The 22,724-nt window shown below is 48.2% G+C and overlaps 1 protein-coding gene across 3 annotated transcripts in view; it reads left to right on the forward strand.

The window, feature by feature from the left end:
• Nucleotides 1-22,724, forward strand: part of PHF12 (PHD finger protein 12) — a 52,371-nt gene that overhangs the window by 15,372 nt on the left and 14,275 nt on the right. For all 3 annotated transcript variants that reach the window (XM_081942809.1, XM_081942810.1, XM_081942811.1), the window contains 6 exons: nt 9,538-9,610; nt 13,294-13,687; nt 14,450-14,570; nt 16,871-17,003; nt 17,109-17,273; nt 18,680-18,844. In XM_081942809.1, coding sequence (XP_081798935.1) covers nt 9,538-9,610; nt 13,294-13,687; nt 14,450-14,570; nt 16,871-17,003; nt 17,109-17,273; nt 18,680-18,844 — 1,051 coding nt within the window. The remainder of the gene's footprint in view (nt 1-9,537; nt 9,611-13,293; nt 13,688-14,449; nt 14,571-16,870; nt 17,004-17,108; nt 17,274-18,679; nt 18,845-22,724) is intronic.

The following is a 22,724-nucleotide window of genomic DNA, read 5'->3' on the forward strand; positions in this document are numbered from 1 at the left end:
TAATTCTGATCGCCCACCTACTTGATAATTTTATATCAGCTGCTGCTCCCCCTTTTCAGCCCAGGTTGCGACATTTCAGGGGGGGGTTAAGTCTGGGGCGACCCTCACTCCAACTTTTCATACAGCACCTGGGAGAGCAGAGATCCCCCCCCAGATCCCCCCCCCCCAGTTTTGGGTTAAATAGAGGGTTGAAATATCACCCATTTTTAAAAATAGGGTTAGGGTTTCTTAATAGAATAACAGCGGTTCGGTATGATTCTCTATATAGGTAGTTCTTGACTTACAACCATTTGTTTACTGACCGTTTGAAGTGACAACAGCATTGGAAACTGTGACCGTTTTCCACACAACCTCGACAGCTTCCCCATTTTCACGGGATGGAAATTCAGACGCTTGGCAACCGGCTCATGGGCCAGGATTGCGTCGTCCCCTTTTCGACCTTCTGACATCTACTTAACAGCCATGTGACTAACAACCTCAGTGGCGCAGGGGTTAGAGTGCAGTACTGCAGGCTACTTCTGCCGGCAATTTGGCAGTTCAAATCCCACCAGGCTCAAGGTTGACTCGTCCTTCCGTCCTTCCGAGGTCGATAAAATGAGGACCCAGATAGTTGGGGGCAACAGGCTGACTCTGTAAACTGCTTAGAGAGGGCTGAAAAGCACTGCGAAGCGGTATATAAGTCTAAGTGCTATTGCTATTAACCACTGCAGTGGTTTACTTAACAACGGTGGCAAGTTGTAAAATGGGGCAAAACTTATTTGACATCTTCTCGATTAGCAACAGAAAATTTGGGCTTGGTTGTGGTAGTACGTTGAGGACTAGCTGCAATGCATTTTCTGCATTTAAAGCCAACAGATACAAGTAAGAAGCTTATACAATACAATGCAATAGCAGAGTTGGGAGGGACCTTGGAGGTCTTCTAGTCCAACCCCCTGCCTAGGCAGGAAACCCTATACCGTTCCAGACAAATAGCTATCCAACATCTTCTTAAAGACTTCCAGTGTTGGGGCATTCACAACTTCTGGAGGCAACTTCTGTTCCACTGATTAATTGTTTTAACTGTCAGGAAATTCCTCCTCAGTTCTAAATTGCTTCTCTCCTTGATTAGTTTCCACCCATTGCTTCTTGTTCTACCCTCAGGTGCCTTGGAGAATAGCTTGACTCCCTCCTCTCTGTGGCAACCCCTGAGATATTGGAAGACTGCTATCCTGTCTCCCCTGGTCCTTCTTTTCATTAAACTGGACATTTCTGGAGTTCGCATCTTTTCTACATTGTGGTGACCAAAACTGAACGCTTGATCGAGTTCAATCAGACCTTCGATTGTGTAACATATGAAGAACGGTTGCAGGAATTGGGTTTGGCCAGTCTTGAGAAAAGAAGGACTAGCGGGGACATGATAACAGGATTTCAGTATTTTAGGGGCTGCCCCAAAGAGGAGGGAGTCAATTTGTTCTACTCTGATTGCAGAATACGCACGAGCCCCCTGTTTGTCTATTGTATGAAACGTCTCTCACTACATCGTCCTTGAGACTGACTGCAGGCAGTCCTCAACATACAAAGGGCTTCCCTCCAGAGGCTGTGGGTGCTCCATCACTGGAGGTATAGTAAGAAGGGATTGTACAGCCATTTATCTGAAATAGCGCAGGTTCTCTTGGGAATGTGGGAGGCTGCCACATTCCATGTTGTCTGGAACGACACAGGGTCTCCTGCTTGAGCATGGGGTTAGACTAGAAGGCCTCCAGACCTCCCTCTCTTGTTCATTTCAGGCCCTGCAATGCCGGGTCCAGAATCCTCTCTCCGCCGAAACGTCTTTGCCACGTTGAGTTCTTGGCTCCGCCGGGTGCCTCTTTCAGCTCTGGAATCTCAGCCACTCTGACTTGGTGACTTGGCCCGGCCTCTGTGCGCAAGAGCCTTTGCTGCCTTCTGCTGCAGGCTCTTTTGTGCAATTTCCTCTTCTTCGCATTCGCTTGTGGCAAACAGGCCCGTCACACGTGGGCAGAAGGGAGGGCCCGCCGGAGCAAACCATGAATAGCGCTAGGTGGGTGTCAAGGCGTTTCCCGCCCGTTACGCCAATGGATCCGGGAGGGGCCTCTCGGGGAAGCCGTCACAAACGCTCCTTAAAATACATTCATCGCAGCAGACTGAAAAGGAAGTCAAATATCCTTCAACCCTTTGCACACTTGGGAGTGCACGAAAGGAGGTAATGTGGTGCAGATGTGGGGTTTAGCGGCGGCTTAAGGGCGAAACCACACAGCTCCCGCCCAGAAGGAAAAGCCCCGTTCTACTCTGATTGCAGAATACGCACGAGCCCCCTGTTTGTCTGTTGTATGAAACGTCTCTCACTACATCGGCCTTGAGACTGACTGCAGGCAGTCCTCAACGTACAACAGCTCATTTAGTGACCATTCAAAGTTTGCAATGGCACTGAAGAAGGGGACTTGTTTCTCCTCAATTCTAGGTTGCTTCTCTCCTTGATTACTTACCACCCATTGCTTCTTGTCCTGCCCTCAGGTGCCTTGGAGAATAGCTTGACTCCCTCTTCTTTGTGGCAACCTCTGAGATATTGGAACACTGCTTTTTTCAGACTTACGACAGTTGTAGTTTTCCCACAGTCACGTGATCAAAATCTGGTTGCTTGGCAACTGACTCATATTTATGTCGGGGTCACTTGATCTCCTTTTTGCGACCTTCAGACAAGCCAAGTCAATAGGGAATCCGGATTCTTCCCCTTCAGAAGGGTGTGACGAACTTAACCGTGTTTCACTTAACAACGGTGGCAGGAAAGGCCGTAAAAGGGGACAGAAATTTATTTGACAACGGTATCGCTTAGCAAGATAAGTTTGGGGGCTCAAGTAAAAAACAAACAAAAAAATGACCATGAAGTTACCCTAATTGTAGCCGTAAGCGGAGGACTCCCTCCACGGTGTTGAAGGGGAATTTTTGGGTGGCTAAAAGGAAGAAGAAATTGTGTTTCCTGGGAGGTACCAAAACAGAAACTCTTAACTAAGATAATTAAACTGGCCAGCTAACTGCTCTGAGTCACCCTTTCATTTGAATGGAGGGGAGGCTGAAAGATGGGCCTTTGTTTGCCGAAGCCCTTCCTGGGCTTCCTGTTGACAAAGATGAAACCTCAGCAGCTGTGAGCACCTCGGGTTTCCAGTCCTTTCTGCTCCTCTTGGGAGGTTAGAATATCTAGAACAGGGGTGTCCAAACTTGGCAACTTTAAGACTTGTGGACTTCAACTCCCAGAATTCCCCAGCCAGCAGAGCTGGCTGGGGAATTCTGGGAGTTGAAGTCCACAAGTCTTAAAGTTGCCAAGTTTGGACACCCCTGATCTAGAATAACAGAGTTGGAAGGGGCCTTGGAGGTCTTCCCATCATTTAGGCAGGAAAAACCAAAGGCAGAAGTCCAGGTGAGGTGAAACCGGTCTCAAAGACCGTCACTGTCCGAGGGACCTTGGAGTCCTGGTGGACGATCCCTTCAACATGAGCCAGCCGTGTGCAGCAGGAGCAGCCAAAAAAGCCAACGCACTCCTGGGTTGCATAAACAAAAGCACGGAATCAAAATCAGGTGAAGTATTAGTGCCGCTGTGCAAAGCCTTAGTAAGGCCACACCTGGAATCCCGCAACCAATTTTGGTCGCCACATTGCAACAAAAGATGTGGAGACTTTGGAGAAAGCGCAGAGAAGAGCAACCAAGATGACCAAAGGCCTGGAGACTAAAAAGAAGAATTAGGGAAGACATGATAGGGGCATTTCCATATTTGAAGGGCTGCCCCAAAGAAAGGGGGGTGGTTTGTCAACCTGTTCTCCAAAGCACCAGAAGGCAGGAGAAGAAAGAACGGATGGAAACTAATCAAAGAGAGAAGCAACCTGGAATTCAGGAGAAACTTCCTGACAGTGAGGACAATTAACCAGTGGAACAGCTGGCCACCAGAAATTGTGGGCGCTCCATCACTGGAAGTTTTTAAGAAGAGACTGAACAGTCGCTTGTCTGAGATGGTTTGGATAGTTATTCTGCTTGAGCAAGGGGCTGGACTAGAAGACCTCCAGGGTCCCTTCCAGCTCTATTCTATTCCAACTCCATCCCCCCCCCTCCTTAGGCAGGAAACCCTGCACCACTTCAGACAAAGGGTTCCCCAATCTCGTCTTTAAAACTTCCACTGTTGGAGCAGCCACCAACCTCTGGAGGCCAGTTGTTGTTCCACGGATGAATTGTTCTCCCTGCCAGGAAGTTCCTCCTTCGTTCTAGGTTGCTTCTCTCCTTGAAGAGAAGGTTGCCGGAGCTTTCTGCGGGACAGGGAAGGTGCCTAACGAAACAGGTTCTGTGGCTTTGGCTTTTCTGAAAGACCCCGGGTTTTGCCAGAGCTAAAGGCCGCCGCCGGGGATCGTGTTTCATTTTGGTATTGGCTTTCATCCTGAAAGGTGGCTGATTGGTTTGCAGCCTAATTATAGTTAAAAGAAAGATTAAATAGAAAATCCCCCCCAAAAAAAACCAATAGACATTTACAATGAGATTTAGAAATTAAATTAAAATTAACAATTAAAATTAATAATTTATTCAGACTTGCTTTGATGCTCTCTGGGCTGGGTTGGTTTCCTTGCAGATGTCTCATTGCCAAACTAGGTAACGTCATCAGGGCAACACTGCACAAACGTCTGCAAGAAATCGGGGGGGCACCAAGAATCTCACAGTTCAAACCCGAGCCTCGAATACAGGTAGCCCTCGACTTACGACCCGGATTTCCATTGCCAAGCAAGACAGTTGTTAAGTGAATGTCACCACTTTTTGGGACCTTTCTTATCGCAGTTGTTAGGTGAATCACTGCAGTTCTTAAGTGGGTCACGTGGTTATTAAGTGAATCTGGCTTCTCCATTGACTTCACTCATCAGAACGTTGCAAAAGGGGATCACGTGACCGCCCCCCAGACACTGCAACCGTCATAAGTATGAGTCAGTTGCCAAGGGTCTGAATTTTGATCATGTGACTATGGAAATTCCGCAAGGGTAATAAGTATAGAAAACGGTCATAAATCAAGGCAGTTCTTGTCATAAGTGCCCTTGTGGCTTCCAGTGGTCATTAAACACATGGTTAGAAGTCAAGGACATGTATTCTCTTCTATCCCAAAAGCAGGAGAATAGAATAAAATAGGAGAACTGGAAGGGACCTTGGAGGGCTTCTAGTCCAACCCCCTGCCTAGGCTGGAAACCCTACACCATTTCAGACAAATGGATATCCAATCTTATTAAAAACTTCCAGTGTTGGAGCATTCACAACCTCTGGTGGCAAGCAGTTCCACTGGTTAATTGTTCTCACTGTCAGGAAAATTCTCCTTAGTTCTAGGTTGCTTCTCTCCTTGATTAGTTTCCATTCATTGTCCTTCCTTCCCTCCCTCCCTCTTGCCTTCCTTCCTTTCGTCCTTCCTTCCTTCTATAGAATAATAGAGGTCTCCTATTCCCAGCCCCCTGCCCAAGGAGGCAACCCTACACCATTTCTGAGAAATGGCAGTCCAGTGATGGAGTAACCACAATTTCTGGAGGCAACTTCTGTTCCATTCATTAATTGTTCTAACTGTCAGGAAATTCCTCCTTAGTTCTAGGTTGCTTCTCTCCTAGTTTCCATCCTTAACAGAACAACAGGAACCTTGGAGGTCTTCTAGTCCAACCCCTACTCCTATACTTTTCAGAAAGCCTCCAGTGTTGAAGCTTTCACAATTTCCACTGCTTCATTGTTCTCACTGTCAGGAAATTCCTCCTTAGTTCTAGGTTGCTTCTCTCCTTGGTTAGTTTCCAGGAGAGAAATGCTTGCCTGGGGGCTGTCCTTGCCTCCACTCTCCCCACTGTTGTGCTTCTCTCCAGTGACCACGGAGCCCTGCTGGACAGCTAACCAGAGATACTTTCACCCCAGAAGGATGTGGGCAGAGGCACCAGCGTGGGTCAAGGCCTCGGGGATCCATTAAAGTTTTACAGAATGGCAGAGTTGTCCATGAGGGGTGTGGGAGAAAAATTGAGGGGTTGACTTGTTTTATGGGTCACACACTTAGTGGAAAAAGAGCAAGTGAGCCTGGTTAGTTCTGAGCATCTTAGAAGCTGCCATGTAAATTATTGCGTAAGCCTGTAAGTCAGGGGAATCAAAGCTTGGGAACTTTGAGACCTGTGGACGTCAACTCCCAGAATTCCCCAGGGGATTCATCCCTCGTAGCTATTCCACACAATCAATGCAGCAAACCCTTTGGCATTCTCTCTTCCCTGCATTTCAGTATTTAATGACTACAGGCCTCAGAGTTTAAGATTCGATATTATGTGTTTTGCATGTGAGCAACTGATCGATTGGATGCCAAGTTGTGGTTTTGAAACAGATTTTATCTGTTGCTTTATTATTTTATTCTACAATTTTAAACTGGATATTCCTTGAGTGTTTTTAACTTGCTCCGGTCTTCTGGTTTTGACTGTAATAAACCTTGAATTGACTTGACTTGTAACTCTACAGCTCAGGGAAACTTATGCCTTTCAATAAAAGTTATTAACTCCCTGCTGCCTGGGGAATTCTGGGAGTTGAAGTCCACGGGTCTCAAAGTTCCCAAGGTTGGGCCACCCTGCTGTAAGTGATTGAGAGTCAGGCAGGTTTAGGTGGCTGACTGGTTGGCTGGTGCTCTCCCTCCCTCCCTCCCTCCCTCTCTCTTTCTCTCTCTTGGTCTGTCTGACAATTTTGCAGAATGCATCACGCATCCTGTAAGAACATGGCGCAAAGGGGAAGACGTCACTCCCTGCCCTCAGGCCCTGAATCTTAGCAGACACTTTCTGGAAGGAAGCACCAAGCTGCGTAACAATCTTGGAAACACTCTGTTGTGTGTTGTGCAGGCCCTTGGGTGCTGCCTCCTGTCACAACTGGCAATGAGGTAGCTTAGATGCCTTTTATCCGAGGGCTGAAAGTGTTAACTGGGGCATGCAGAGCAGGGCTCTAGCAAAACCCAGGTGTAAAAGCAGCTAGGCTTCAGAGAGAATGGGTGAGTAACGTCTTAGTAGCACTCTGTGTAGGCCCTGCTTTTTTCCTGGGCATCTTCCAGCCGATCAGTGGAATAATTTGAGCGTTGCTAGCAGGATGCCACTTCTTCAGGTTTACTTTGCTGCTGTCTTTGTATGTAGTAATTGATTGAGTCTACATTTACCTATTGCATTTCATTTTGGGGAGAGACCCCTGCAAGTTAATTCATTCCGACGACTCCCTGACTCTATGCCTAACCCCCCAAAATATATTTTTTTCGGACTGAAGAAGTTACTTGGATGAATAATGGAACATCTCCGTTTAATAAACTTTGTTCCAGTTCCCATGATTTCATCTTTATTACCTGGTTTGGGCCTGGGTGATTGAGTCTACATTTCCATATTGCTGCCATCTTCCTCCAAGTCCTCCTAATTAGTAGACAGGGGTCCATTGGGATTGTGAAAACTGCATTTGGAAAAACCACCCTTTAAAAAAAAAATCAGCTCACCCCTTCTCTGCTGTGTTCTGGATTTGGGGTGAGCCGTTTTGACCCCTGAAATTTAACGGGCGCGGGAGGTGGTGGAACCAGGAGGCCAAGGGAGGCCAGCTGCAGCTTTCCAGCCGTGGCTTCTTTGGGCCGGTCGCTGTGTGGCTTTCTCACAATGCCTCTTGAGGCTGTCGGTCACACTCGCTTCCCTGCTCTCAAAATGGCTGCTGGCTTCTCTGCCTCCTGCATTGTTAATGGGGCTGATTCTAAACCGGAGCAGCAGCTTTGGGGGTCTGGCAGGCAAGGGGGGGCAGGGTGTCACTCCCAGCCGCGTCCCCAGCTGGTTCTCAGGGGCTCACAGCAGTGAGGATATAAGTCTGCTTTGCAGTCCAGCCTTGGTCGGTGTGTGGGCTTTCACCTAAAGAGGCAAAAGCAGCTGAAATCCTGAGTACGGGAAGTCAGTCAATCAGAATAGAACTGGAGGGGACTTTGGAGGTTGTCTAGTCCAACCCCCTGTCAAGTAGGAGATCCTAGGCCTAGACCACTTCAGGCAAGCGACTGTCTAGTCTCTTCAGTGATGGAGCGCCCACAACCTCTGGAAGCAAGCTACTGTCCCACTGGTTAATTGTTCTCACTGTTGTGAAGTTTCTCCTAAATTCCAGGTCGCTTCTCTCCTTGATCGGTTTCCATCCGTAGCTTCTTGTCCTGCCTTCAGGGGCTTTGGAAAAGAAGTTGACCCCCCTCTTCTTTGTGGCAGCCCCTCAAATACTGGAATGTTGCTGTTATGTCCCCTCTAGTTACCTGCCTCTCAACTAGCCAGACCCCAAATCCTGCAGTTCCCTTCTTCACATATTTTATTCTCCAGCCCTTTCATCATCTTAGTTGCTCTTCTCTGCACTTTTTCCAAAGTCCCCACATCTTTTTTGCGATGCAGTGGCTTACGACCAAAGTTGAGCTCAAAATTTATGTTGCTAACAGATATTTTTAAAGTGAGCTTTGGCCCATTTTACGACCTTTCTTCGCATAGTTATTAAGTGAATCACTGCAGTTGTCAAGGCAGTAACCCGGTTGTTAAGTGAAGCTGGATTCCCCTTTGACTTTGCCCGTCAGAAGGTCGCAAAACGGGGTCAGACAACCCCGGGACGCTGTGACCGTCATAAAGGTGAGTTATCTGCCAAGCATCCAAATACAAATCACGTGACCGTGGGGGGGGGGAATGCTGCAACGGTCATAAGTGTGAAAAGTGGCCACAAGTCATTCTTTTCATTTAGGGACTTGCTGTCTCCATACTCTGCACAGCTCAGCCGCTATCAGAAGGTGCGGCGGTGTTTACCTTGGAATTGAAATGTGGTGTTAGGTGCCTTTGGTCACTCACAAGAGGCTTAAGGTGACCAGTCCCAGGATGCACTTGTGCTCACACGGTGCTTGGGAAGGAATTCCGGGAAAGGAGCAAAGCAGGTAGCAGAATCCTTAGCCTGTACAGAGGAAGAAGTTCAGGTCCTTGAAAGTTTATCATAGGATAGGAACAGTTTGGTTTAGTGGTTAAAGCACTGGACTAGAAAGCCAAAGATTTCAAGTCCTGCATTGGCTGTGAAAGCCAGCTGGGCGACTTTGGGCCAATCACCAAGAGTTCGTCACACCTTAGGCACGAAAGCTACCTATGTGACTTTGGCCAATCACCAGGAGGTGAGCAGTTCTAGACCCGCCTTAGGCTTGAAAGGCAGCTGGGTGACTTTGGGCCAATCTCTCTCTCTCAACCCAGACCACCTCACAAGGTTGTTGTTGTGGAGAAAATAGGAGGAGGAGAGATATGTTGGATATGTTCGCCGCCTTATTTGTACTAATAATAATGAATATTTTTTTTTAAAAAAACGGGGAGAATTCCTCTCTCCTGGGCAAAGGAGGGCAACAGCAAACGACCCAAGGGATCCAGGCTGGACGCAGAAGCGGTCAGGCGGAAGGGAGGCCTGCTCTGCTCGTCGCCTGGGATGTGTCGAATCTACGCACACTTAGCCAAGGTTCCAGGACGTACACAACTCATTTGTGCTTTTTGTCTCCTCCCACAGCAACCCTCCGTTGAGCGAGGAGATGCTGCCTCCCGGGGAATGGATGTGCCATCGCTGCACCGTGCGCCGGAAGGTAAAGAGATTTGGGGCATCCAGATACACACACACACACACACAACACACACACACCCTTTTTCCTCTCCTATCTGGAAGACGAAGAATGGCTCCCAACAGCTGTAAGGAAATAAGCCTATAAAAAGCACAGCTGGTACTTTTGCAGCAGACAAAAAAGAGCCCCCCCCCCACTCTTAAGGGGGAAAATGCATTATAAATTTTAAGAAAATGTAGCAATAGCACGTAGACTTTTGTACCCTTTCCTAGTGCTTTACAACCTCCTCTTGCCAGTTTACAGACCCCAGCAATCTTCAGGCCTCGTTTTAGGGACCTCAGAAGGACGGAAGGCTAAGTCAACCTTGAGGCAGTCAGGATCCAACTGCTGGAAGTGGGCAGAGCTAGCCTGCAATAGTGCCTTCTAATCACTGCGCCACCATGGCATGAAGAGAGGGAGGGAGGCAGTGGGAAAGGGAGAGAGAAAGAAGAAAGGGGGGGGAGGAAGGAAAGGAAAGAAGGACTGGGGAAAAGGTAGGCACAGAAAGGAAGAGAGAAAAGGGAAAAGAGGGAGAAGGAAAGGAAGGGAGGGGAGAGAAAGAAGGGGGAAAAGTGGAGAGAAAGATGGAAGGGAAGGAGGGAGAAAAGGGAGGGAAGGAAGGATAGCAATAGCCCTTAGACTTATATACCTTTTCACGGTGCTTTTACAGCCCTCCCTAAGCTGTTTACAGAGTCAGACTCTTGTCCCCAACAATCTGGGTCCCCGTTTTACGGACCTCAGAAGGACAGAAGTCTGAGTCAACCTTACAGATAAACTACAACACACATGCACACCCACACTCCTAAGGAGTAACTTACTGGAGTGAATTGCAGCTGGGGATGAGCCCTTCCGTGTTCCTGGGCAGCTCAGGGCTCCCCGCTTCCTTGGGCCCATTGCAGCTGCGGGCGGGGCACGCTGGCCCTGATCCAGGGAGGCTGGCACTGGCCTTTTCCCCCTTTCCGGCGGGCGCTTCCCTTGCCAAGGCCCCGCTTCCTTCCAGCCACTTCAGAAAGCCCGGAGGGGCCTCCCCTCGTTTCCATAGCAGCAGCGGCAGGGGAAGGACGAGGGGTCCCCCGGGGTTCCTCCTTGGGGGGGGGGTGAGGCGCAGGGGGGCTGAGGGGAAGCATTTGGGCTGTCAGCAGAGGGGCCAGCTACAAATAGTCCCTCCCCCAGCCTGAAGGGGGGGAAGCAGCAGCAGCAGTGCCAGCTGGGAGAGCCTGGTGCAAGTGGGGGGCACCAGAGGTTTTCTCCCAGCTCTGGGAGGTTCCTTCTGCCCCTGCTGTGGTTCTAAAACAGAGCAGATTCTTCCCTCCCTCCCTCCCTCCCTCTAGAGCCTGTCTGTCTGCCTTCACCTACTCTGTCTCTTGTCTCTATACAATATCCATCATGTATGTATGCATGTCTGTCTGTCTGTCTGTCTGTTTATATCTATATCTATCTATCTACAGTATCTACCTACCTACTTACACACTCACCCACGGTTTCTCTTTCTCTCTCTTTCGTCTACCTTCACCTAGTCTCTTTCTCTCTTTCTCTGTGTCTGTTAATTTGATCCATCCATCCATCTTCCTACCTACCTACCCTTGCGCTCTCCCTCCCTCCCTCCCTCTCCCTCTACTTCATCCATCCATCCATCCACCATTCATCATCCACCTACCTACTATTGGTGTGTATCTATTCACTTCATCCATCCGTTCATCCAACCATCTAATTGAGAAGTCCCCCATCTCCCTCCTGGAGAGACTTGACCCATTCAGCCTAACTTTGATACCCCAGCGGAGTCCCTTTCTCCCTCTTGAATCCAAGAGCCCCTTCCTCCTTTGGCCTGCCTTCTCTTCCACCTTCCTCAGCCTGAGGAGCCCCTGGCCTTCTCTGTGGAACGAGGGGGTGTGTGTGGTTACAGCAACCAGTTGCGCCAACTGCTGCCTGGAAGAAACTAAGGCTCTTTGATCCCATCAGCTCTTCTTTCTTTCCTTCCTTCCTTCCTCCCTCCCTTCCTTCCTTCCTCACCTGGAGCCTTTTCTCCACCTGGAACCCTTCCCGCTTGGCATCCTGAAAAGGGGCTGGGAGAATCCAGGGAAGGTCTGGGTTAAGCCCTGGGATATATCCCCTCCCCTTCTCTTTCAGTCCCTTGTGTGATTGTGACACACTCGTTAGAGCCCCCCCATCCCACCCCAAACATGAATCATTCGTTTCAGCCCTGGGCTATAAATATTCTCCTTTATTGCTGGTTTCAAACTGCCCAGCCGGAACTCGACTGCCGGGCAGCTCAAGTCATCCTCGACTTAACTTAACCCAAAATGCCCGTTGCTAAGCAAGGCAAGTTGTTAAGTCAGGTTTTGCCCCGTTCTGCAACTTTTTTACAACGGTTGTTAAGTTCATCCCTGCAGGTGTTAAGGGAGTCACACAGTCCTCTAGCCGGTCTGGCTTCCTCCATTGATAGAATGAATTCTGTCAGTTGGGTTCATTTCAATTCATTTTTTGAGAATTCAATTCATTGAGAATTGAATTCTCGTCAGAAGCCACCTGAGAAGGGTCGGTGTGTGTGTGTGTGTGTGTGTGTGTGAGAGAGAGAGAGAGAGAGAGAGAGAGACATGACCCTGGGAGGCAGCAACTGTCATCCATCCATCAATCAAATAAATCCGTTGACCAGTGCCTGAATTTTGATCACCCAACTGAGGGAATTCCATTCTAAGTCACTTTTTTTTCAAGGGCCACTGTGACTTCAGATGGTCACTAAGCAAATGGTTATAAGTCGAGGTGGTCCTGCACAGGTAGTCCTCGACTTACAAATGTTCATTTAATGACCGTTCAAAGTTGCCACTGAAAAAAATCAACTTATGTCCATTTTTCACACTTGCAACCGCTGCAGCGTCCCCGTGTGTGTGTGTGTGTGTGTGTGTGTGTGTGTGTGTGTGTGTGTCACGTGAGCAGAACTCTGCCGCTTGGCAACTGGCTCATCTTTATGACGGTCGCAATGTCCCTGGGGGGGGGAATGTCACACGATCCCCTTTTGCGACCTTCTGACAAGCAAAGTCCATGGCGGACCCAGGTTTCACTTAACAAAGATGGGACTAACTTGACTGCTGTGATCCCCTTAATAGCAGTGGCAAGAAAGGTTGTGAAAAGTGAGCAAAATTCACTTAAAATTGTCTTGCTTCGCAAAGAAAAAAATTAGGCTGAATTGTGGTCATAAGTCAAGGACTACTTCTATCCAGCAGCCCCCACAGGGACTTCTTTGAGGTTCTTGGAAGAGATATTTTATCCCTCTGTCTCTTTCTCTCTCCTTCTATTTCTCCTCCCTCCCTCTTTTTTCCTCTCTTTTTCTCTTTCTCCCGCTCTCTTTCTCTTCCCCCTCTTTCTTTCTCTCTCGCTCTGTCTCTGTTTCTCCCTTTCTCTCCCTCCCTCTTTGTCGCTCTCTCTTTTTTTCTTTCTCTTACTCTCTTTCTCTTTCTTTTGCTCTCTGACTTTCTCTTTCTGTCTCCCTCTCTTTCTCTCTCATTCTGTCTGTTTCTCCCTCCCTCCCTCCCTCCCTCTCTGTTGCTCTCTCTTTTTTCTTTCCCCCTCTCTCCTTTTTCCTTCTCCCTCTTCTCTCTCTTTCACATATGCACGCACACACTCACGCAGCGTGCCCAGGGGAAGACTGACAGCTGTTTTGTGCCTTGCAGAAGAGGGAGCAGAAGAAGGAACTCGGTCATATGAATGGCTTGGTTGACAAATCGGGCAAGAGGACTTCGTCTCCCACCAGCGATGCTGACTACTTGGACCGGGCGGGTGGTGGGAGCCTCCGGACCCTTCCCCACGCCCGGCTCTTGGAGCGCAGAGCGAGCCGGCCCGGCACCCCGACCTCCAACACCAGCACAGACACCCCCAACTCGGAGCAGATCGACGTGGACGAGGACATCATTGACGTGGACGACGACTCGGCCCCCGGGGCGGAAGCCGAAGGGGGGCAGCCTCACCTGAAGCGGCCCTTCGAGCTGCTCATCGCGGCCGCCATGGAGAGGAACCCCACCCAGTTCCAGCTGCCCAATGAGCTCACCTGCACAACGGCCCTGCCAGGTGGGGGATCCTGGTGTATAGCGGCTCCTCGCAAGGGGCTGCGTAGAGGGCCATAGGAACACCCTGGGTGGGCTGCTGCTTGGCTTCCACCATTGCCCGGATCAGGAACATGGGCCCAGTGGTTGAGCCAAGCAGGGCAGTCTTTATGAGCAGGGTTGGCCTCCTTTACGAGCTGTGGACTTCCTGCTGGCTCAGGAATTCTGGGATTGAAGTCCACAGGTAATAAAGGGGACGTGCATAGATTTCCCCTTTCCCCAACATCTGCCTAGCCTTGTCTGTCTGTCTGTCATCTTGTCACCTACATGTATATCAAGATCTGTTATCTCCGTATCAGCCTACCTATCATCCATCCGTCTATCTGTAGGTCTGTCTGTGCCTTCCGTCCATCTGCCTGTCGATCTGGGTCTATGTGCTTGTGTGTATCAAATTTAAGGAACTATCTGTCATCCCCCCCCCCCCCCAGTGAGTGTATGTTTATATGTCTCAAATTTAGGGACCTATCTGTCATCATACACCACTCTGTGTGTATCAAATTTAAAGAGCCATATATATCATCAACCTACATACCTACCACCTATTTATTTCTGTGCACTTGCGTGCATCACATTTAGAAATCTATCACCTGTCATCTATCCTCCCCCCCCCCCCCTCTGTGTGCGTGTGTGCCTTTGTGGTGTATCAGATTTAGAGACCACCCATCCCTCCCCTAGAGCGACTCTCTTCCTGTTGTGTCCCATTCTACTTCCTGTTCTGCCCTGCCAGGTACTAGTAAGCGAAGAAGAAAGGAAGAGACCTCCGGGAAGAATGTCAAGAAAGCACAGCATGAGCTGGACCACAACGGCTTGGTTCCCCTGCCCGTCAAAGTCTGCTTCACCTGCAGCAGGTAACCTGCTGGGCTTGGGCTGGGGAGGTCTTATACCTGCGCCTGGGAACAGGAGGTGTTCCCAATTTGAGGAGCTCAGCAGCACACGCACACACCCTCTTTCCAATACCCTTAAACCTCCCTCCCATCCCAACCGATGCCCTGCCTTCACCGGAGCTTAAGGTCCCCTGTCATGTCCTCCAGGAAAGAAACCACCTGGAACTAAGGAGAAATGAAGAGGGAGTCAAGCTGTTCTCCAAGGCACCTGAGGGCAGGACAAGAAGCAATGGGGGGAAACTAATCAAGGAGAGAAGCAACTTAGAATTAAGGAGAAATTTCCTGACAGTGAGAACAATTCACCAGGGGAACTCCTTGCCTCCAGAAGTTGTGAATGCTCCAACCCTAGAAGTTTTTAAGAAGATGTTGGATAACCATTTGTCAGAAGTGGTGTAGGGTCTCCTGCTTGAGCAGGGGGTTGGACTAGAAGACCTCCAAGGTCCCTTCCAACTCTGTTATTCTATTCTATATCTATTTCCCTGGCAGGGAAAACAATCCATCAGTGGAATGGCTTGCCCCCAGGAGTTGTGAGTCCTTGGTGCTCGCTGAGCTGGGTTGTTTTCTTGCAGATGTTTCATTCCTTAAACTAGATAACTTCATCGATACTCACACTGAGGATGTTAGCTAGTTTGAGTAATGAAACATCTGCAAGAAAACCACCAAGGGGGCATCAAGGGCCCCTCAGCTCAAGCACAAATATTCTCCTCTATTGGGAAGTTGTGGGTCTCCATCACTGGAGGTTTTTAAGAAGAGACTGGACAGCCGTTTCTCTGGAAAGGTTTAAGGTCTCCTGCTTGAGCAGCGGGTGAGGCTAGATGACCTTCAAAGTCCCTAACATTCAAAACTGGGCAGTGGAACAGCTTCCCTCCAGAGGTTGTGGGTGCTTCATCCCTGGAGGTTTTTAAGAAGAGACTGGACAAGTATTTGTCTGGAAAGGTGTAAGGTCTCCTGCTTGAGCAGAGGGTTGGAGTAGAAGACCTCTGGGGTCCTTTCCAATTCTGTCCTTCTGAAGCTTCTGGTGGAATTCCTGCTTCCCCACGGTTGGGTTTACAGGTCACAAGGGAAGTTGTTTCTCACGTTACAAGGGGAGCCTGCAGCGGGGTTGAGGCCCAGTTCCCTTTGGCCCCTGTCTTCCAGATGAGCAGGAGGTCAGAGGGTGGGAAGCGTGAATGACCACACCAACAGGGATTTACAGTGACACACTAAAAGTAGACAAGGGGGAATTGCCCCCCCCCCCCAAAGGGAAAACTAAACAATAAAGGTGGGAACAGTGGGGAGAGACTGGGAAAAAATCTGGGGAAGATTACCAGAACCAAAAGGGAGAAAAAAGAGTGGGGAGAAAAAATGTAGAAACTACAAAAACAAGAAAAAGCAAAAGCTAGGTGAATGGGTGAAAAGAAAAGAAGAGAAGAGAAGTGGAGTTCATGAGAGACTAAGAGAAAATGGTTAAAAAGAAGAAAGAAGGAAAAGGATTTACTAGTAGAATAGAACGAAATATGTTAACCCTGCTAATGGTATGTAGTTAATATGATGTGAGGGATTCCGATCAATACTATTAATTGTGGATAATTAACCAAGTGAAATGTTTATCACACAAAATTAAATTTGAGGATATATGTTATCTATAATAAAACAGAATAACAGATAGAAAGGAAATGTTAAATTTGATTAACTTGGAGGGGCAAATAATGATATTATTTTTTTGAACATATTTTTATTATTTTTACATTTAAAACAATGCAGTACCGCGAAGTCGAAGTGACCATACATTCACATTATATACAACTAGTCTCAACCGTTAACTATTAGCCTACGTAGTACAGTATCTATCCTTCTGTCCAATCACAATATATACAGTTTGTTCCAGTCTTGTCACCTTGTCCTACACCATTCATTAAATCTGTTCCAGACTTCAAAATATTCTGATTCACCTTTAATGATATTGTTTATCCATTAAGAAGAAATTAAATTTGAGATGGAAAATACGGAAAGAAAATAAGGTGGCTGAAATTGGAAATGGAAATATGATGTAAAATGAACTATGCATAAGAGAAGATGTTAAAGGGGAAAACCCCGGCAATACTTTGTTTATAAAAGAAACAAAGTTAAAAGAAAACAAAGGAAGAAACAAAGAAGTTAAAATCTGTAACAAAACATTTTAAAAAATGGGGGAAAAAATGGCCACAGCAACAGGCCAAGCGCAAGAGGCCGCCTCCTTCTTCCGCGTTCTCCGTGGAGTGAGGATTCCCATTATACTTTTCCAGGAGTTGCCGAGTGGCCCCCCTGATCCAGTGTGACTACTGCCCTCTACTCTTCCACATGGACTGCCTGGAGCCCCCCCTGACGGCCATGCCGCTGGGCAGGTGGATGTGCCCCAATCACATTGAGCACGTGGTGGTAAGCTAGGATCTCGCCTCGTGATCGGGGTGGCGGGGGGGGGGGTGAGGGTTGCGGGGGAGGAATGGCCGGCCGGTTTCCTTTAGGCCCCTCCGTCTCTTCCAGCTGAACCAGAAGAACATGACGCTGAGCAACCGGTGCCAGGTGTTTGACCGCTTCCAGGACACCATCTCTCAGCACGCGGTGAAGGTGGATTTCTTGAACCGGATCCACAAGAAGCACCCGCCCAACCGCCGAGTGGTCCAGTTGGGGAAGAGGAAGGGCCTGAAGGTAGGAAACCCCGTGTCAGGCTGCTCTCAGCTTGGATCACAAGGGAAGAAAAACCCTCAACTCCCATTTGCAGCCAAGGGTATATTTTCACTAGAGCTACCGTATTTTTGGACTATAAGACGCACCAAGATTTTGAAGAGGTAAGAAAGAAAGAAACGTTTTTGCCTTCCCGGCCCCCAGGAGCACTCTGCAGGCTTCAGCAGGGCTGGGGGGAAGGCAAAAAGGGGCCCATTTTTGTGAAAAATGGCCCATTTTCACCCGTTTTTTGCAAAAACAGCATTTTTGCCTTCCCTGCCCTGCTGAAGCCTGCAGAGTGCTCCTGGGGGCTAGGGGAAGGCAAAAATGCCTCCGTTTTTGCAAAAAACTGTCCTTTTTTCCGCAAAAATGGGATGTGGGGATGGAGCTTTGGGAGGCCAAAAATGGCTGTATTCAGTGTATAAGACGCACCAACATTTCCATGTTTTGGGGGGGGGGGGGAATTTGCATCTTATACTCCGAAAAATATGGTAATTGGTTGCAGCCTAGCTTAAGAAGAGACTGGACAAACCTTTGTCTGAAATTTGTATGAGCAGGGGGTTGGACTAGAAGACCTTAAAGGTCCCTTCCAACTCTTTGATTCTGTTACTTTCCTCCTGGTTTCAAGCCTTCCTCCCTGGTCATCTTTCTAGTCTCCAATAAAGTTCGAATTAGTTGTTTGGGTAACAATAAAGGAGAATCTTTGTAGCTCAAGGGTTGACACGAGGGGTCCTTGGTGCTCTCCGAGCTGGGAGGTTTTCTTGCAGACGTTTCATGACCCCTCTAGGGAACATCATCAGTGCCTGTACCGGATTGGAATACCCCGATCAAGAAACTGCCAAAGAAGCTGACAGCAAGCAGCAGAATCTCAAAGGCCACCAACACTGACTCGGAAAGCTCTACCAGGATATAGTGACAGCAAACCACACTCCTTACTAGCACTGATGATGTTACCCAATTGGGTGTTGAAACAAGCAAGAAAAACAAGCTCAGAGAGTATCAAGGACTCCACAATCCACTTCCTCTTCCTCCTCCTCTCCTCAAACCCCACTCCTTACTAATGATATTACCTAGATGGGTCATGAAATGTCTTCAAGAAAAACAAGCAAGCTCCCCCACGTTTGGTAACGGTTCTGAGATCTGGCATCTCTTGAGGTAGCTGTGGAGGGCTCTTGGGTTGGTTTCTGATTCAGTCACTCTTTCCCCTCCCCCCTCCCTACTGCTCCCCTCCCCCCATCAAGGCTGAAGCTATGTGGTGGCACCCCACATTGCCTGTCCCCGGCCATCCTTGCAGTGCCCGGGTCATGCCAAGAGGTGGCACCCTTGCCGCTCGGAAGGGCGTCCTGCGATGGCTGTACCAACTTCTCTTCTCCGTTTCTCTTTGCCCGCAGGTCCCGGAGGCCATCAAGTCCCAGTATCGGATCCCACCAGCATTAATGGCGCCCGCAGCCATCCGGGATGGGGAGCTGATTTGCAACGGCTTTTCAGAGGAGTCTTTGTCGAAGTCCCCCAGCAGCCCCTCCCAGCACTTAGCCGCCCAATCGGAACAGCAAGAGGTAAAACAGCTGGCAAGCCTCCTCTTTTTTTGGGGGGGTGCAGATTGGGCTGGTGTGTGGGCTTGCACTCCTGCCAGACTGCATCAGACACCTCCCGTCTCTCTGGGTCTCACAGCTGGGGCAACAGAGCAAGCTGAGCCCTCCCAGCACCCTCAGAAAATCAGTGGGGCCAGTTAGTCCGTCTCCTTCCCCCCGTCATCACCTCTGCCCCATGGAGCTTCCTTAGTCGGCTTTGAGGGGCTGCTAGAAGAGCAAAAAGGGGAGAGGAGGAGCCAAAGCCGTGACGACACGACGTGCGATCTCAATGCTCTGAGATCGCAGTCAACACTTTTGCCACTGGGTGGTCCAAACGGACCTAAACTGTCCCGCAGAGACGGTGAACAGGAAGAATATGTCTTGCTGATCTCAGGGACATCGCAAAGTCCCTGATTGATCCAAGAGAACTTCTTCAAGCCGGTGACAAAAAATCCAGCCATTAGGCTGATGAAGTCGGGGCGGCTCCAAAACGGAAGGATATGGAAAGAGAAAGTGTTTCCAGATGGTGAGGAATTTTTACTGTATTAAAAGTGACTGCCTATAAAAAAAAAAAACCTTAAAATTAATTTAAATTGGAGAACAGAAGAAATAAGCGGGGGAATTAAATTTGGACTGGTTTTGGACAGTGGGTTAGCTTACTTTTTAAATGCTATCTTCACGGATGGAATTTATGCAAGCCTTTTAAAACGAATGGATTAAGTTTCCTTCTACTTTTTTTTCTTTTACTAGTCTCTGTAATCTATGGACTAAAATTCTCCTCTTTCATTGCTGTGCGTGTTTTTCTAACTCATTTAAGAATCGGACTTTTTTTTAACTTGAAATACAAAAAAGATACAAAAAGAAATTGTAACATTGTAACACTGCTACTGGGAGGCTGGAGGTTTGTGTATTGGAAACTAAACACTTTTTTCACTGATTATCCTGGCTTGGCACCTCAAGGTCTCACAGCTTGTTCATAGAGAGTGATAAGAAGAAAAGCGTACAGATGTTCCTTTGAAGTATATTTTTAACCAGAGAAAGGTGAAATGTTATTTTGATGCTTAATCCTGTTAAAACCTTCTAAGCTAGAGCAGCAGTGTTTGTTAGCTGGAGATAATGGCACAATTTCAACAGCAGAAAGAAGTTTTAAGTCTGCAAAAGATATTCTCAGAAATACAGAAATTATCAAACACATTTGAGAGGATAAAGAAGAAGTTGGAAGTTTTAGTGCATCTAACAGCAAAATATGATGAAGAAGTTGAAGATGCTAATCAAATGGAAAAAGTGGTGGTTAAAATCCTAAAAATCGAAGAGGAAAATGAATATAAATAAATTAAAATTGCTGATATCTATGGTGATTGGTTTGTCTCTGAAAAGGGAAAGAGTGGAATATTGAAAGAGGAATTAAATGGAGGGGAAATCTACCCCAGATGGCAAGATATAGAAGAAGAGAAAACAAAATAATTTATGGATTTAAAGAGAGAAATTTTATTAGCAATATCATTGATAACACTACCGACAATCAAAGATAAGCTGATTAAGGAAACAGAAGAAGGGCATCGAAATTACATGAGAGATTTTATAAGCAAAAAGTTGCTAAGAGGAGTCCATACAAAGTTGATTAAGGAGATGATTAGATGATTGACACCACAAATGGCAGAAGATATGAGACTGTTTTGCTACTGGAAAGATACAGGTTGATAGATGAAAAAGTATAATTTAAAACTAGCTAAACTTAGTGAAATTTAGTGACAATAGTTGTAGTTAAATAAATAATTGATAATGATAATGTATACAATGTGTAGCGTTATGATAAGTAATAGCTCAATATGAATATTGAATGGTACCCATGAAAGGAAGATTAGAAGCCCTTTTGGATTATATATAAATGTTAATAAAAAAAAGAATTAAGTTAGATTCTGTTAAGTCTTGATTATTAGGGGGGAAATTTTATTTATTTCTTCTTCGCACTTCTAGACCGCCCCCTCTCCCAAAAGGGACTCGGGGCGGTGTACAGTCCACACAGCAAATACATCATCCATAGTAAAATTCATTAAATAGATAAACAGATGAATAAGTGAATAAGTATAAATAGAGGAGGTTAAAAGAATTAAAAGAACTGTACAGCGAGAATATAAATATGGCTTTAAAACCCCTAAAATCAATTAAATTTAAAACAATACCCTTAAAATACCAGTTAAAAGTATATTTCCAGGAGGTAACAGTTATAACAGTTATAATTATGCCAGGCCAGCTAATCGGAACAGGTGAGTCTTCAATTTTTGTCGGAAGGAGCGGAAGTCCGTGGTGGTTCTAATATCGGGGGGGAGGTCATTCCAGAGGGTTGGGCCCATCACAGAGAAGGTCCTACTCCTTGGCGCCGCCCGCTGGCATTGCCTAGTGGACGGCACCTGGAGAAGCCCCTCCCTGTGAGAGCGAATTGGCTGCAGGGATGTATGTGGGAGGATGCGATCCCGCAAGTAACTAGGTCCTGTGCCATGGAGCGCTTTAAAGATGGTGACCAGAACCTTGAAACGCACCCGAAAAACCACAGGCAGCCAGTGCAGCTCGCGCAGGAGTGGTGTTACGTGGGAGTATCTGGAACTCCCCATGACAACCCGCGCGGCCGTGTTCTGGACTAGCTGCAGTCTCCGGGCGCATCCCAAGGGAAGCCCCATGTAGAGAGCATTACAGTAGTCTAGGCGAGACGTCACCAGCGCATGAGTAACTGTGCGTAGGGCATCCCGGTCCAGTAGGGGGCGCAATTGGCGCACCAGGCGAACCTGGTGGAACGCCCCCCTTGCCACGGCTGCCACATGGTCATCCATTGACAGCCGGGCATCAAGGAGGACGCCCAAATAGCGCACCCGTTCCACACGGGGCAATTGCTCGTCCCCTATGGCCAGCGATGGAGTCAGCTGGCTGAACCGAGGTGCCAGTAGCCACAGCCACTCAGTCTTGGAAGGGTTGAGTTTGAGTCTGTTGTCCCCCATCCAGACCCCGACAGCTTCCAAACACCGGGACATCACTTCGACAGCCTCGTTGGGGTGGTTTGGGGTTGAGATGTACAGCTGGGTATCATCAGCGTACAGATGATATTCAACCCCAAAACCACGGATGATCTCGCCCAGCGGCTTCACATATGCATTGAACAGAAGGGGGGCGAGAGGACCGACCCCTGCGGCACCCCACAAGAGAGTGGCCTCAGGGTCGATCTCTGCCCCCCTGTCAACACATATTGCATCCGGCCGGAGAGGTAAGAGCCGAACCACCGTAAAACGGTGCCTCCGACTCCCATCCCCTCCAGCCGGCACAATAGGATACCATGGTCGATGGTATCAAAAGCCGCTGAGAGGTCTAATAGGACCAGGATAGAGGAACAACCTCTATCTCTGGCCCTCCAGAGATCATCAACCAACGCGACCAAGGCTGTCTCTGTGCTGTGCCCAGGTCGGAAGCCGGACTGGCGTGGGTCTAGATAGTCGGATTCATCGAGGTGACGTGGAAATTGCTGCGCCACCACATTCTCAACAACCTTCGCCAGAAAGGGAAGGTTGGAGACTGGACGATAATTAGCTAGCTCCATTGGGTCAAGTGAAGGCCTCTTGAGTAAGGGCCTCACCACCGCCTCTTTCAAGGCAGTTGGTAAGGATCCCTCACCCAATGAGGCGTTCACCAGGCCCAGAAGCCAGCCTCGTGTCACCTCCCAGGATGCCAGTACCAGCCAGGAGGGACACGGGTCCATTGAACATGTGGTGGGTCGCAGCCGTCCACGCAACCTGTCTAAGTCCTCGGGGGCAACAGAGTCAAACTCCTCCCAGAATGGTCTCACAAGACTCGCTGTTGACGGCCCATCCAGACCACT

Source organism: Natrix helvetica (genome assembly GCF_964273705.1).
Source record: "Natrix helvetica genome assembly, chromosome: 2".
Lineage (NCBI taxonomy): Eukaryota > Metazoa > Chordata > Lepidosauria > Squamata > Natricidae > Natrix > Natrix helvetica.